Source organism: Diprion similis, chromosome 10 (genome assembly GCF_021155765.1).
Source record: "Diprion similis isolate iyDipSimi1 chromosome 10, iyDipSimi1.1, whole genome shotgun sequence".
Taxonomy (NCBI): domain Eukaryota; kingdom Metazoa; phylum Arthropoda; class Insecta; order Hymenoptera; family Diprionidae; genus Diprion; species Diprion similis.
In genome coordinates, this window is record NC_060114.1 from 17,214,120 (window position 1) to 17,231,522 (window position 17,403).

General features: G+C 34.9%; 1 protein-coding gene across 8 annotated transcripts in view; it reads left to right on the forward strand.

Annotated features, from left to right (window-relative positions):
- LOC124411213 (twitchin) overlaps positions 1-17,403 on the forward strand; it is a 77,851-nt gene that overhangs the window by 18,078 nt on the left and 42,370 nt on the right. For 2 of the 8 annotated variants that reach the window (XM_046890204.1, XM_046890199.1), the window contains exons 15-34: positions 201-366; positions 714-767; positions 816-830; positions 1,462-1,575; positions 1,741-1,794; positions 2,337-2,351; positions 3,782-3,838; positions 3,937-3,984; positions 4,082-4,195; positions 4,298-4,354; positions 4,477-4,527; positions 4,617-4,685; positions 5,346-5,747; positions 6,339-6,386; positions 6,600-6,641; positions 7,542-7,694; positions 9,998-10,183; positions 10,454-10,468; positions 11,504-11,683; positions 13,832-13,876. In XM_046890204.1, coding sequence (XP_046746160.1) covers positions 201-366; positions 714-767; positions 816-830; positions 1,462-1,575; positions 1,741-1,794; positions 2,337-2,351; positions 3,782-3,838; positions 3,937-3,984; positions 4,082-4,195; positions 4,298-4,354; positions 4,477-4,527; positions 4,617-4,685; positions 5,346-5,747; positions 6,339-6,386; positions 6,600-6,641; positions 7,542-7,694; positions 9,998-10,183; positions 10,454-10,468; positions 11,504-11,683; positions 13,832-13,876 — 1,885 coding nt within the window. Of the gene's footprint in view, positions 1-200; positions 367-713; positions 879-1,461; positions 1,576-1,740; positions 1,795-2,336; positions 2,352-3,781; positions 3,839-3,936; positions 3,985-4,081; positions 4,196-4,297; positions 4,355-4,476; positions 4,528-4,616; positions 4,686-5,345; positions 5,748-6,338; positions 6,387-6,599; positions 6,642-7,541; positions 7,695-9,997; positions 10,184-10,453; positions 10,469-11,503; positions 11,684-13,831; positions 13,877-16,124; positions 16,164-17,403 lie in introns of all 8 variants that reach the window. The other 6 variants (XM_046890206.1, XM_046890200.1, XM_046890202.1 and 3 more) reach the window with 4 other exon arrangements.

Here is a 17,403-nt window from a genome sequence, read left to right on the forward strand (position 1 = left end):
TCGTTAATTGTAGTAAGGTGGTTCCTACTCTACTCGCACGGAGCGCGGCAAAATTCAAAATGAAAGAAATACATTTTATTTACATATATCAACATCCTTATCATTCCTTCAGCAAATTGTAAAATATTCCTCATTAAATTGATCATCGTTGTTTTCATTCTCTTTTTCTCAAATATTAATGCATACACACACTCACGTAGGAATTCTACTACCGTGAAATCGTCGAGGGACATCAAAATGTCTTTCAACGGTACGGACATCAAGTTGACAATCAGTTCCGTTACGACCGAGTATTCAGGCTCCTACAAACTCGTCGTTACCAATGAATTCGGCAAGGACGAATCGGCAGCCGAGCTTATAATTAAGGTGAGTTCGTTGAGGGTTCGGTGATTTGAAATAAAAATAAGAAACACAAAACAGAACAACAAAACTCCCCTCCCCCCCCCCAAACAAATCACTTGAATGTTATTATTCTGTGCGTCCCCCTGTTTTAAAGAATCGCCCTCTGTTCCCCTCTGAAATTTTTTGAATTGTTGCTCGTATGTTTTAATCATAAAAACATGGAATTTACCCTCTAAATTAACGCGCCATCTTGAATTCGTCATTTGAAAGTTACCCTGATATGTTGCACGTGTAAATGTGATTTTTCTTTTCCCCTTTTTCGTCACTTTGTGACAATCAAACATATACACACGCTCGTTCACACATCGTAGAAGAAGGAGGAGAAGAAGAAGGAGGAAGAAGAGGAAGAGAAGGAGGAAGAGAAGGTCGAAAAGAAAAAGAAGAAGAAGGAAGAAGAAGAGAAGGTAGAAAAGAAGGAGGAAAAGAAGGTAGAAAAGAAGGAAGAAAAGAAGGAAGAGAAGAAGGAAGAGAAGAAGGTAATACACACATCGCAAAACTCGAATTCAGTTTTTATTGACTCTATACATAAACATATCTTCCCGAAATTCCCCAAATCGTTTACGAAACAAACTGTAAGCATTTTTCCTCCGCTTCTAAATGCATGTGTGTCCTTTTTTACTTGTTTAAATACTTCCCAATTTCGCTACTAAACGTCTCTACCGGTAAAATCCTTGATCAAAATGACGCATACCGTAACGTCCATGAGGAAGTTCGAATTTTATTGCCTGATAGTTACCATCTGATTGAGCAGCCGACGCAATACCAATCGCGACTGTAACAAAATGTCCCTAGGAGTCCACCGTTAGCTGTGGGCTCCTAGGGACATTTTCTGACAGTCGCGATTGGTATTACGTCGGCTGCTCAATCAGGCGGTAACTGTCAGCCAGTAAAATTCAAACGAATTGACGCACGCGCATAAGGTGCGCACTTTCTTCATGGGCACACGGTATATGTGCGTATACTTGTAATATTAATCAAGAATTCAGACCAATTTTTGTTTCGTCCAACTAAATTTGTTGTTCGTTTGTGAATAATAATTTTTGTATTATGGATATAAAGCTGGAGGACAGCTCCGACGAAGAAGAGCGTTCCGTTAGCTTGGTAGAATCGAGTGTCGCAGAGCCTGTCGTCCAAGACGCAGACTCATCGTCAGAGCCAGTAACTCAGGTTGAGGTACACGCAATTAACAATACACATCAACATACAAAAGTACACATTTTTAGTTTTTTTGTCCAATACCAGACAAGATTTTTTATCACTTTCCTTTTTTTTTTGGAAATTAAGAAAGATCACATTTTCAACGACACAATAAACGTTTTACATTTTTATTTTTTCAAGGATATACCCGCTGACACGAAAGTAAACGGTATTGACAAACCGATTTTGAAGAAGGTAAATGCGATACGATATCATTCATTTTTGAATTATCGCTTTTGCAAGTTTTTCCAACATTTTTATTTTGCCCATACTTGTAGTAGTTTTTTTTTTGCACTTTTACGCACAACTACACACATACACACACATATGTATGCAAAAATCGAAGCTCTTTATCGTGGGGGAAAATTTATTTTCTCTCTCTCTCTCTCTCTTCATGTCCGTTTTAACTACGGTTTATTAACACTGCCCCTGATTACCTTATCTTTAATAATAATGTTATTTCCTTATATTACTTGACGGAATTTTTTTTCAGAAAAAGTTTTTAGGTTATTTAATTTGCTTGCTATAAATATACGAGTTTATTGATATTTTGTTAAGCGAGTGAAAGAAACCAGTAAGGAATGAAAACGTAAAATAGAAAGATGTAGGAATTGAAGTGTGCCTGCCTTTTCTCATAATATTAGCATGAATTACATGCAACTGCTCGTATTTGAAATTGAACTTCCCATTCCTCATTGATCATTTGATAATTTATATTTTCTCTCTTTCTGTTACAGAAGATCGAAATTAGGGTGAGTTTTCAATTATTATATTATTCAAGTTCTCCGTTTATTTCTTTTCTGCTGGCTGTTTTCAGATTCTAGGATACGCTTAGTAGAATTGTGTCTAGAATTGACGTTGAAAGAATTCCAGATGCAGAAATTCTATAATCGAAATCTGTCATCACTTTTAAATAAATAATATAATCTCTCCATTAAATCAATTTAATACAGATATCTGGAAATATTCTTTTAACGTCAAGGCAAACCGAACTGCTTAGTGGTAATGTGTAACAAAAAATTTATCGCTTTCGCTTTTTCATATTTCCGTTTGCACTGGACATTAGCTGCTATATTTATCATTAACACGTTTATCATATTTCTTTCCTTTCTCAGCTTTACAGGCTTTTCTAATCATCTGCAGCTGTGATTTGCAATTATCGATGTCTTGTCGCTGGGTATATTACATAAGCCGATATTAATATTTATTGTTTCTTAATTATGCTTCGATTTCAGTTTTCGTTTTTGTACACTGATGACGATATACATCCTTTGCACACACACACACATATCAATACGTGTTATATTAAACACAATTTTCAATGCTGAAAAAACCTCTTTTCCTACGAAGCTGGATCCCCAAAAATTTATGAAATGTTTTATACCGTGTGTCCACGTGGAAAGTGCGTACCTCATTCGCGTGCGTCAAGTCGTTCGAATTTTATTGGCTGACGGTTATCTCCTGATTGATCAGCTGACGCAGTGCCAATCGCGACTTTCAGAAAATGTCCCTAGAAGCCCACGGCTAACGGTCGGTTCCTAGAGGCATTTTCTTACTGCCTGATTGAGCAGGCGATGCAGTACCAATTGCGACTGTCAGAAAATGTCCCTAGAATCCCACAGCTAACAGTGGGCTCCTAGGGACATTTTATTACCAAAAACTGTCGGCCAATAAAATTTGAACGACTTGACGCACGTGCATTAGGTGTGTCACTTTCCTAATGGATACATGGTATACCCTTTGTTCTTCTCTGTCTTATTTCCTACCCTTTTCATCATTCAATGTCGTATTTTATTTGGTTAGATAAATCATTGTTTGACTGTTACTTCTAAGATAATTGAAAAATGTCAGGGTTTGAAAAAAATGGAATGAATTGTCACGTTTTTCTGTTGTTTGTTTTTAATTGAGTCTTTCGTATAATTTGCGTATTGTGTGATCTCTGAAAATTTGGTTCGTCATATGGTGTTTTTGTTTTTGCATGTTTAACTGTGTGCGTACTTTTTCGTTTATTTACGGTTGTCTTACTAGTTTATTTTAAATCAAAAAAGGTGACATTGCGAATATAACGATATTCAAAGAAGGTCCAGAACGTGTTCGTGAAAGCTTCTTTGAGTATCGTTTCATCTTACGTCGATTCCAAAATGTATTTGATAATTGTGAAGAAATAAAATTATTCATACAGAAAGACGAGCCTGAAGTTAACAACGTTGAGAAAACCGAAGAGAAAAAGGTCGTCAAGGTAAGCGAGGAGAAATCCAAATCATTTCTTTCATCCTTTAAGAAAAAAAAAAAAAAAAAAAAAATTACATACGGTAATATTTGGATTGACATTTTCAGAAAAAGGTTGAAGAAAAGACCACAGAGGAGAAGAAAGAACCTGCTAAGGTAAATTATACATACGGATTCAAGGATAGAAAAATAAAACTAACGACTGTACGAAAAAACAAAATGAATGTGCGTAATTCGTTTTTTCTATGCTCAGGTGAAGAAGGTCGTGAAGAAAAAAGAACCTGCGGACGAATCGAAGGACACTTCACGTGAGGCTACACCAAAATTAGAAAAAACTACTGGAACCAGGAAGCAGTCGATCAGCAGGGTAATCAACTGATAGATCCGATTTCTTAAATCAATTCAATCTACTGATTTATATTCATTTTATTAATTCTCATACGTATCATTTTTATAAAAATTTTATCAGGTCGAAGAACTTCGCACAGAAAGTCGTCGAAGTTCTCTTGTCACGACTGAAGAAGAGGTAAGGAACTGATTATAGTTTTAAATCGGAGAGCACACAATTTCTGGTCCAATTTTTTTCATTACGGATTTTTAATCAAACTCGTGATTTCATAGATCTTTAATTTTTTCCGTGCATTACAGTTTACAAGAGATGGCAGCAAGACACCGGAACGTCGTTTCTCTACACAAAAGGTATGTTACACGTCATAACACATAAGAGAAAAAAAATTGTTAATCAAGTTGAAGGACTATGACAGAATTTAATCGTGTGTATTGATCAGGTTGAAGAGGAAACGAAATCCGAGAGCCGTCGCTCGTCCACTGTAGACAAAAAGACGATTGGTGTTAAGGTGAGTTTTATGTCCTTGAGAACAGAAAAAAAAAACACCATGATCCTTACTTTGAAATTAAGATATTGCTCCAAAGTATATGGAATACGTTTCTCGTGTGAAATCTTGAGAAACATGTCGTTAATAAAAATTCATGAAAAAGTGTTAACAGCTTTGTAGTAATAAGAAAAGGGTCGACTGCGCATGCGCGAGCTTTTTCGGGTATTCACGCAGGTTGGCCATCTCAATGTTCAGCTGTCAAACTCGGCTTACGGAGGTTATGTAGGCGATGGGAATTTTTCCAGGTTAAGCATATCTTAAGTGATTGATGTAGTGATTTGGAAAGGCTTGTTGAACTTTCATTGTCTACTGTCTGATCAGTGATAACCGCTACCAGTTGTCACAACGACATCATTTCAATTCACCACTTGACGAGAGATAGTTTGACGTCTCACACCTCGTTTCAAGTTAAGTTGGCACCCCTGCCTCGCAGACGAAAATATACTCGAGGTACGACGTCGCTGACCAATGGAATTGCATTATTTTGCGCATGCGCAATCGATCACTGACAATGAGCTTGTAAAGTTTCACCGATTCCTGTCGATATTATACATATTGTAACAAACACAGAGCACACTTAACAACACACTACACCATACAGTCATACTCACATATCCTTAGGTTGAGGAGCCTAAGAAAAAAGTCGACGAGGCAAAACCCGCGCCCAAAGAAGAAGTTAAACCAAAAACATCCCTTGACACTAAACCTGAACCCAAGGTTGAGCCTAAGGTTGAGCCTAAGGCCGAACCGAAGGCAGAAGCCGGGTCAAAAACTATCCCTAAAGATGCGGAAAAGCCGAAATCAACCCTCGGTGTTAAACCTGAACCCAAAGTTGAGGAAAAACCGAAAGCAACCCTCGGTGTCAAAGACGAACCCAAGGTTGAGGAAAAGCCGAAATCAACTCTCGGCGTTAAAGCCGAACCCAAAATTGAACCCAAAGCTGAACTTAAGGTCGAATCAGTACCGAAACCTGCTGACGAACCCAAGCCAAAAGCTACCCTGGGTGTTACACCCGACGAAAAGGTAGAGAGACGGTGTAAAGCGTACAATAAATTTTGTACCTTTCCAAAATTTCGATATTTTCTTTTTTTCTTTTTTAATCTTCTTTTCTAACTCGCATATTTTTTCGCATCTCTCATTTTCCCGTCTTTATTTCGCCGTCACTCGATTATTGAAATTGGCCCTTTATTTTGGGTTTCCTTATTTTCTTTTCACCCCCCCCCTGCCACCTTTTTTTTTACTTCTCAATTTTCTGATAATATTGGTTGCTGAATCACAATCAACGTCTTATTCTCCTCGCTTTTCTTTTCGACGATTCATTGATCTCACAAATTGAATTAAAAAAACGAAACATTACTCCAATGAGGCTACCGCTTACTTTTCGCTTTTCTTTATTTCTTTCTCAAGTTCGGGCAGTTCTTCAAATTTCTGTATCCATATTCTTTGTACCCTAACCTGGCAATCTTCGTCCACGAAAAAATAACTCATGGCACATTCTTATCATTACACTATTCAACACTCACACTTGACACGTATTTTTTCTACAATTTCTGCATCATCGCTAACAAATATGCAAGTAATATTAGATAACAATCGAGGTTTTCCTGTCTGCAGAAAACCGAGCAGGATGCAAAGAAATTGGGCCTGCAAAAAACCACGACGGTAACTATACAGCTTCATTTTAATAAGAAAATTCCTTATTTGCAAAATTGATACTTGTCAAACAATCTATTCTAGGGTGTTTCGTTCAAAGGCAAAGATTAAATAAGAGCCTTAGTATTAGCCTTAGTATCCTCTCGATTTCTGGGGTCAAAGAACTTAAGTTAAAACGAAATAAGCTTTGACGATTAATAACTTTCTTCTTTCTGGTTACAGCTCGAAGAGCAGAAGAAAGGACTGAACAAGGTCGAGTTGAAGGTAAGCTTTATGTTTTTTTTCATCAATCTCGAACTGTATCCATATTATATTACAGAAAAATTGCGAAATATGTTCTTATCGGTATATTTTCTAAAAATTTCCGTACAATTTGTTTTACTTTCATTTTGATGATATATTTAATTTTGTGAGCTTAAGTTACATTTTTTAAACTTTTATTTGCAATTAGTCATGTACATGTTTCAACACATTTTTGTGCTGACTGTACGTCCCATGCATCCTTAAAGTATGTTTTTGTTGGAACGATTTTTTGCCGTATTTTGTATTCTATGCATAAGTTTCTAAAACTGAGAGACACAAGAGAGAAAGACAAAAATTGAGATCACAACGAATTGCAAAACAGTATATCGTGTAACAAGGATGCAAACTCTGTCTCTTCAGGCCAAGCGTAAGTTTGCAATATGAGTCGTAGGTGAGCTCTGCCCGAAAAGACCATTGCCTCCTTGTTGCATCCGATTCTTCATATAACGAGAATATCTTACGCGTTTTTTCGCGAAGCAAGAAATTGAGGTTAGAGTCGCGTAACGTCAGATTTGTTTGCGACAGCGCATGCGCGCAGCGCAGAAAAGACCACTATTTCTGTGCTCTGCGCATGCGCATGCGCAGACAGCTTCTATCGTCGTAGAAACGTGTACTTTATGTACGGAAAACACGCATGAAAAAGCGCGTAAATCATGCTCGCGTTATATGAAGAGAATTTTAACGTGCAGGGATTAAAAAGTAATATCTGAGAGAAGAATAAACAAATGATACCGTGTATTATAAATTTAAGCATACATATGTAGGTGTAATAGCGATACTGAAAAATTAATTATTACCACGCAATGAAACGACGTGATGTTATATGTATTTGTATGTATCTGACTTGGTGTGAATATGTAGACAGAGGAAACAAAGCCAGCGGAGGTGAAACCGAAATATCGTATACCGCCGAAATCAGCGGTTAAAAATGAGTCCTTCATAGGTTTTCAACTTAAACCTGTTAAGCGTGGATCAAAGCCTGATCAAGGTGAAAGTGACACGATTGAGCTCAAGGTATCCCCAGAGGCAGGGGTTATATATTTTATCCTCTATCACTTCTGTGTTAAAATAAAAAACAAAAAAAACAAAAAACAAATCAGAGTAAAACAATTATCTCTCTATCTTCTCATCAATTAATTATTCTTCACGCGAATATTTACAAATATATCGCGCGCTTTTTTTATACATACATTCCTCTCTGCATAATAATAATAATATCAAACAACAAATCGCAATGCCAATTTTACTCTTTCACATTAATCATTAAATACACGTTTCAATTTCTTATTTATTCTATGTGTATGTACGCGAACATGCACGATATGACATAAAGAATTTTTTGCATTTTTGTAAATTAACGCGAAAACACACCACGCAAAAAAACAAAACTCCATACTTTGGAATTTGATAAACTGCGATTTTTTTTCAAACCAATTTTTCTTCAAACGACTGAAGAACGTAATTCTTGTACCGAGGGTTTTGAACCACGATTTTTGGACACCTTAGGAAATTTTTGATGTGTCTTTTTTTGCGCAAGATACAATATTTTTCATCAATCGGTTCACAATTGCTGAGCTGGATGAAAGGAGATTTTTTTTTTGTTTTTTCCAGAGTACGTCAACGAATAATGTTATTACCGGCGATTCGATAATTTTTTTCTCAATTATTAAGCCTTATTTTCTAAACACCAAAGAATTCGCCTGGAAAATTTGAACATTTTTCAAAATATTCCAACATTCTTTTTACCACACTTAATACGTTTTTGATCTATTTTTATACTTTTTTCCTCTCACTAAGATTACTTCACGTCTTTTTCTCTCTTTAATTCCTTCTTTCCCATCGGAAGAGCCTGATTCACCAATTTTTCAAACCGCATATACACTTAAATTTTATATACTTCTACTTTTCCAACCGACACGCATTTGTATTATATACATGTATATACATATATACTACCTATATTCACACGAACTATTCTGATCTATCCTATTTGTAATTCTGCCAACTCTACGCGCTGATCTCTATACCTGTATACCTATGTACTTTACTCTGTTACTCTATGTCCCATCCATTATTTGTCTTAAATTGTAAATAATGTAAGCAATGAAACAATTATTCTCTCGCATACTACATATACATATCTCTCTCTCTCTCTATATCTCTCTATATGTATATATATATTTCTCTCTCTCTCTCTCTCTCGCTCTCGCTGTTCACCGTTAATTACTCTTCAACCTATTTTCAGCGTAATGTTGTTACTATTCTTACTATTTTTATTATCATTATACTTTCATATCTATTCTATTATATATATGTATATATATCTCTCTCTCTCTCTCTCTTTCTCTATTTCACATTATTTATTTCCGAATTAATGTTCTGTTCTACACTCTACGCATACTTTATGTATATACCGTGTGTCCATGCGGAAAATGCGCACTTTATGCGCGTGCGTTACGTTGTTTGAATTTTATTGGCTGACAGACTGTCAAAAAATGTCCCTAGGAGTTCACGGTTAGCTGTGGGATCCTAGGGACATTTTCTGATAGTCACCGCCTGATTGAGCAGCCGACGCAATACCAATCGTGACTGTCGGAAAATGTCCCTAGGATCCCACAGCTGACCGAGAACTCCTAGGGACATTTTTTGACACTCTGTCAGCCAATAAAATTCAAACGACGTAACGCATGCGCATAAAGTGCGCACTTTTCTCATGGGCACACGGTATAGTGTAATATTTCTTATTCGATCTGTTAAACCCTTTTATTTCGATACGTAATTATCATACCGTCTATATTATACGTAATTACTGATGGCCATCGTATAACTGCTAACAAACTTCGTTTCTATACTTTCGTGTGTATCTTATTATTCTTCTTTTATACTTTATGCAGCAGCTATAACTTTATAGCTAGATTTTCTTGTTCTCTTCACTATCAGTGAGTGTTAATCTTATACGCGTTGATTTTATCTTCAAATTAACATCGTTTTTATATTTTGTTGATTCGAAATCTGATAGAAGTCAAGAAAATTTTTTGAATAATCATTTCATCAATTAATTCGAGTTTAATGAAAAATTGAAATACCTTTTTTATCCATTTTAAATATCCATTTTAATTTTCTTTTTATATAATTTCGATTACAGTTAATACGATTTATTTTCTTTGTATTTTTTTAATTTCAAATTCATTTTAGTTTGATTTGAGGTAAAAAAAGAAAGAAAGAAAGAAAGAAATCCGCGTAATAATTTTCCATCGTATATATTCCATCGAGGCTTATATAATCGTACAAATTGGGCAAAATTTGATTTTATTCAGAAAATAGAAAAACCGGAGAAACTCGAAGCCAAGAAAGTCAAGGCTGCGGAAAAATCGAAGGCGTCGAGCTACGAGCTTCCCGAAATTCCAGACTACGAAAGAGCGGTTTTGGAAAAACCGCAGGAATTCGACTTCGGCGATCATGTTCCTCGCGATAAAACTAAACTCGACAGACCGGCGAGTCAGGTAAGTTTGCCAAAAATATTAAGCCAAAATTTTTCCCAAAAAAGCTTTTCACAAAGTGAGGAAAAAATAAATCCATCCGTACACAATTTTCAAATTTTAAATATTCCAGTACTTTAATTTTTCATCAAGTTTCTTCGGATAATTAATCCCGAAATTATTTCAAACGGATAAATATTATTTTAATAGACGATTGATTTAATTTTAAGAAAATGTTTTATACGAATAATAATATTTTTCTGTTCTCTGTATTTTGCGTGTTCTATCGAGCAGAAGTTGGATACGAAGGTAAGCCGAATCGTTCAGGATTTTATATCGCAGATCTTCGCTTGGCCGCTTCGTAATTTCATGTATACCTTATTCAGTGTCAATGATGTCGGTTTTTTATTCCTTTCGCTAATTTTTCGCTATTTATATATTTTTTTTTAATGCAATACGAGGACGAAAACCTTTTCCTTTAATTCCGAAAAATTGTGGACAATTTTTTTAACGGGGAAAGATCAGAGATTCCTTGAAAAGCCGAAAGGGTGAAAATAGCGTTACGCCAAACGGGATGATTCACGGTTTCATGACTCTAGCGAATTATCGCAAGTACCCGAATCCGAAATCGTGCAGTTTGGCAAGGTATGAATAGACCCTAGGAATGTCTATTTCTGATATCCTTAATGTTTCCACTTACGTGACTGATTGCGTTCTATTAAATTTAGCAAGGTTGTCGGTTACGACCAGTCAAAATCAAGATTATTTTTGGGTCGGCATTAACTCGGTAAGCTTAGATCATATTTGTGTCTTCAACCGCGCGGTTCTAAACACACTTTCTGCACCATCTTCTTCCTCTTCTTCTTCTTTTTCTTCTTCTTATTATCTCACCTAGTTTCGCGATACTGAAAGTAAGTCCTTACTACAAATTCAATCTACGAACAGTTCGATACTAAACCGTTCGACTTGCATTCTCAATTTTTTCTTTTCCTCTTAATAAATTTCAATTACTAGTTGATACTTGAACAACAAACGTAATACAATAAACTAAAACGCAACAACTGTAGTGAAACGAAAAATAATAATCAACCCCATTAATAATCAAGCTTTCTTTTTTTTTTTTTTTCTTTCATTTCTTTTGTCAGTGTTTTTATCGCATATCCGTTTTCGCAGGAAAAATTTTCAGCCAATATTAACTAACGTATCTGGATAAACTTCTGCAGTTTTTCGCAATAACACGCTTTCGCGCCGTGTGCATCAGCATCATCAACAGTCTGCGTGTAAAGTGAAAAAAAAAAAAACAAAAAAAAAAAAAAAAACGAGCTTGTCTGATTGAAATTGTAGCCAAAACTGCCGGAAATCAAAGCACCGGAAGCGCCAAAAATCGAGGTCATCAAAGACTCGACTCCAGATACGAGCAGGAAAGGCTCTCTGGCACCCGGAAGCGGGACGAACAGTCGTCGAGGTTCGCTCATTCCTCCAGAGGAATTGGGACGTAGAGCCAGTCTTATCATCACTGACGAGGTATGTTACGGAAAAACCGAAAAATTTCTACAGGTATTTATTTATAGATGTGAAAAAGTTACGCTGGTAGGCGCGGTTTTCATCTTCAAAATTAAAAAGAAAGTCCGAAAAAAAGGGGTTGTGAAAATAAACAAGGGAACGAGATTTATTTTACCGTAACGAAAGAGGGTTTCATTGGATCTTGTTTTGTTTCGTTTTGTTTTTTTTTTTTTTTTTTTTTTTCATACATTTTCACAAGATGTCAAATCTTTCATCTCGAACTACCAGCGTAACGTGTTTCTATACTATTATTGTTATCACCTTTTTTTATTCAATTTATTACGATTAGTACCCAGCCCCCATAAATTGTGATCGTCTTACCTTTTTTTTCATGAGTTATTATATATTGTAGACTGCAGTGAGTTCGTAAGCGATTGAATACTTTTTATTCACCAGTAATAATTGTCTTTGTAGAGTATGCGATTTAGACCGTATTTTCTTTGACCCTGTTTTCCATTTGTCTTCTGTTATATTTTTTTTTTTATGTTTTTTTTTATCTTACGTCGTCGTACCTACTCAATAACTTTTGTTATAATGTAGATAAAAGGTTAAAAAGCTGTACCAATAATGAAATAATAATAACAATAATAATAACAATTACAATGGTAGCAGGATTATACCATTAAAATTTTGAAACTCAAGAAAACAGCAAAGTAAAATATCAAATCAACTGAAGTATATCGTAAGGTACAGCTTTCACGATCTATCCAGATAGTGTGATAATATATTTGTAATTATCAGTTTGAATGTTAAATATTGTAGAGAGTGGATCGTATAGGTCGTCATGTCCAATTTATCGTGCGAATCGTAGATCCAGCTTCGCCCTGTTATATTTGTCGGTAAAAAGTTTTTTCCTGCCCCACGTCTGAAATCCTGTTTTCAACCCCCTACCTTATCAACCGTTTATTACGTCACAGTGTGTAACGTCATTACTAGTCGTGGAACACAGTATTGTCCATTTCACGTGACCCAATCCACACACAGAATAGGAAAGAGGTTAAGAAAAATAGTAGGAACGAAAATACAAGAAATCTTCGACCCCCGAATTTCGCAGAGAGACGAAAAATCAATTTCTCTTCAACACGGTATAAGTGTAAAATAGGTTTAAGATTTTCACAGGTTATGTATAATAGGTGTACGCTATAAGCTGAACGCTGAAACGTTCCGGATGCTGTGCGAAGTTCACTCTCAAGGATATACAATTGGTATACGGATTTATGATTTGTGTTCGTTTCTTTTCGTTTAGTTTCGTGTTCTACAAGTCCTTAGAATAATCATTGATTGTGAATATATATTTTTTTTTTTAATTTCTTTTGTAAAAAGACACTCTACTGTATTTTCCACTGACGATGATTCGTCAGTTTTCAGATTTTTCTCTTAATACACATATATGTTGTGACGTCATTTGTGCAGTGCCGCAAAACCATTATACGAAACTCTTACTACAGCTGTACTGATCAACCGCATCGTGAAACTTTCACCTCTCGTGATTTCAAAATATTATACGTTCTAATCTAATCGCAAGAAATGGTTTCAAATTGTACTTTTGCGGGGATTTAGTGACCACCAAAGCCGCCAACGTAATGGTGGCGCTAGTAATTGGTTCAGCCGCCTCAGTTACGCATGCGCGGTCCACCTCGTCACTTTGACTCTCATTTTCTCACGATAGATTCTCGATTCAGTGGGAATTCGTACTCCTGCCATCTCGTCGGTATCGGCACGGTTGAAAATGTCTAAATACTTCGGGTTTGAAACAGAAATTATTCTGAGTTACGCGGAAATAATTCTCGTTCGTGCAGTGTTGTGGCGACATGTTTGTGTTTACATTACTCGTTATACGCTAACCGAACTGCCAATCAATTTTCTTTGCAATTTTCTGCATTTTAAGCCGCGTTTGATGAATTTAAAGTGAAAGTTTCACGGTTCGTTGCTGCAGGCAGAGTATATTGTACGTAATCCCGAAAACCCCGGCCGCTGCCCCTGTAGACAAAGTAAATCCCGATTTAATAATAGTGTAACTACAGTTCTTGTCCAAGTTAACATAGAAACACACACGCACACTCGTAACACTACACGCTGTGGCTCTGTACATAACCGTTTGGTCCATAGGAGAATAGGAAGCTGCGCCCTGGTGAAGTGGTGGAGGAACGTAAGGTGAGATAACCATAAATTACAGAATCTCAGCTATATTAAATACGTATTCCTTCGTCCATAATATTCTGCAGCTACCACTCGCTATATAATATTGTCATTGCTCTGCACAGACGCGGAAAAAATCACCCAACATCTGAACGATGAACTTTTCTTCCTTTTCAATGTCTCGCCTTATTTTCAACAAAGAGACTATTTTTGTTCGCAGTAACCTTTTTTCAACAGACTCTATCTTACAGGTTCATCGATCTTTCGGGGTTTTTTATTCCGTTATGTATGCGCATAATAATATAATCATGATTATTATTTTACATCGAATACTACAATATCAGCAATACTTAATTTTCCGAATGAACTTTTCTCGTTTGTTTTTCCGATTGGTTAACATTGAAAACAAAAATTTAATCTAACAGTATATTCCACGCTTTTTTTCCTATACTTTACACAATATGTGTACACTAGGCACAAAAATTATTTAAACATTCATTTACCATTTGTCATTTTTAACGACATAGATATTCTCTTATTTTACATGATTAATTTTATTTTGCGTATAAATGTTTCACAAAATTCTATCGTCACTAAATTATACGTTATTGAAAATTTCAACAAAAAAAAGTTTGCTGTTATTGCAGTGCCAATTATATAATACTCTACATTATTTTTATTGATATACTTTCACTATTCGTATTATTATTTCGTCTAATGCAGCTAATGTCTCATTGCATGACGCGTATAAATGGTGAGAGTCCACGGTGCCAAGTGCAGCAGCCTCTTTAATGCTAGTTCATCTTGCGATTCGATAAATGAGTAATACAAAATAAATTTTTCCCTTTTGACAGTAGTTTTTGGCACAGCTCCACTTGGCATCATAGACAAACACGTTGCCACTTGTCAATGGATGTTATATATTTAAAAAAAATATTGTGTACACGGCTAAACTGTTCGATCGGAAATAATGAAAATTATCAAAAATATTTTTTTACGAACAAAACTGTTTCACACAAAAAAAAAAAAAAAAAAAAAATCCGCGAATTTTCTGTAATCGTTTATAGATCGAAAAGCGAAGCCGACATTGAAATTTATCTATTAATTCATTCATACTGTGTAATAGATATGATAATATGGTCTCGTGCAATGGCGATGGTTATGGTTATGGACTGATATAAAATTATAATGATACTAAGCAGATAGTGCCTGATATATATATATATGCACCTACACTGCAGATTACACGTTATGCGATTTGCATTAAAAATACAATCGCCCCATTTTTATATGCGGGCGCATACAATAATAATAATTATTATTATTCTCCATGTCCGTGTATGTTATATTATTAATATTGTACGGTAAATGGTATAACAGCGAACCACAGGTATTGATGGTACGTTTACATGGGTATTATACTACCTAAATATACAAAGTGATTAACTAATGGTCGAATGATCTAACGCGCATGCGCTAAAAATTCCAGAGCAAAAGCAGTTCTTTTGTCAGGATGACAAACGTTTTTGAGGTTATATACATCGCGGCGACCTGTTGGTCTTGAACTGATGACGGTTGGCCAGCCTGACAAAACAACTGTTTTTTCTCTAGAATTTCAGCGCATGCGCGTTAGATTATTCGACTGTTAGCTACTCGTTCTGTACAATGTTTTAAAACCGTAATCTTCACATTACATTATACGCATAACTTTCGTTCCCAATTTCGAAATATCCATCGTGCCGTTATTATATCAAATCATCTGTGACGTCTCTTTATCCCTTCAAATCCAATGATCCGCATCCGTTACGTATACTTATATAATACCTATTAAAAAGATAGAAAAATATGCATATCATTCGTTATACGGTCATTGCAATTGCGAATAATTGTTGTAAGAATCGATCACCCCGTTGCGATTAGAAAATTATTCGATCAGAGTTCATTCGCTTCGCCTCGTCGACGGTTGGGTTATATTAAAATTAAAATTGGCGTCAGAAAAAAAAAAAAAAAAAAAAAACAGAGGAAAATAAGTTATCGAAATAGGTATGAATGCGGAGGAGATGATATCGGCAGGTTATTATAATAAATGAATAAAAATGAAAAAATACGTATGCGAAAAAAACGATACAAAAAAAAATTTTTTTTCTTTATTTATTTATCATCAAATTTAAAAATCAAATAAAAATCGCATTAAATTACACAAATACTATTAAATCTCATTCTTGTCACATTGGTGGTTCATCGTTGTATCTGATTTGTGCAGGTTGGAAAATTACGTCCAGGCGAGGTGTTAGACGCCAAGGTGAGATTTGTGTTCGCTAACACAAAACTGACCTATATATATATATATTGAACAAATATATATATATATACATAAAAAATACATATATATATAAATATCATTATTATATTATCATCACCTGCAGTTTGAAGAAAAGAAAATTCTTTGTTTTTTCGCAATTTATAATTTTCCTTTTTTGCGTTTTCATAATTTTTATATTTGTTAAATTTTTTTTCTCGTACTATTTATCTACCTATCTCGTTATCATTCTTTCACTCTTTCTTATCATCATTCGTTATCATCTTGCTTTTCGCATCTATACAACTCATCATATTAAAAAATGATTATTTATTTTTACCTCCTGCAACAAAACAATTACCAAACTTTTTTTTAATTTGATTTGCAATAAAATGACAAATACTCAACAACAGCACGACCGGGAAGTCGATTCTTCTTCTGTGATTTTATTTCCTCGTTAATTTCTGTCAGAATCAATCGATTCAAAAATCAAAATGATTTCTTTCGATCAACCGAATGGAAAATTGTAATATGAATGAAATGAAAATTTTCAATGGGGAAAAAATTCACGCGAATACGAATCAACGAGACGGTGATATGATTACTTAATTAATAACACAACATATCGGCACACCGTAAAATTATTATATATACGATTCGCTGTCATTAACGAATCTATATAGTATAATTATCGGAGTGACTGTGCTGCAGGCTGTAATAATCGGACTAAGAGCGTTTTTCTCTTCTTTTAATTCTCTTAATTCGTTTATTTAACCTTAAAGCAAATAAAAAAAGCTCGCATTTTTTTTATGCAGCTGGCGTGCATTATTACATTAAATAAACATAAAAGCAACGGAAAACAGCAAGCAAAATTGAAAAAAAAAAAAACAGATAAACAATTTTAAACTTCTACCTCACGTACATAATATATAATATAATCAAGCTTGGCGAATAACGCGATTTTTGCGTTTTTTAAATATTATTTACCTGTTTGCGCATAAAAATAAATTGCGTTCACAATTATTATACGATTGCTTGAGCAAGGATTAATACGATTTAATGCGAGGATAATAATGATAATATTCAATAATGGGTAAATTATAATAATAATAATAATAATCCTAAAAATTTTTTTTAGCTGATTTGTTTGGAGCTGCGATTTCTATATACTTATAATCTCTTAGTTTTACGTTCAGGCTATAATTTCTTTCCCCATGATATAATCTATTACTTGGTCACATTT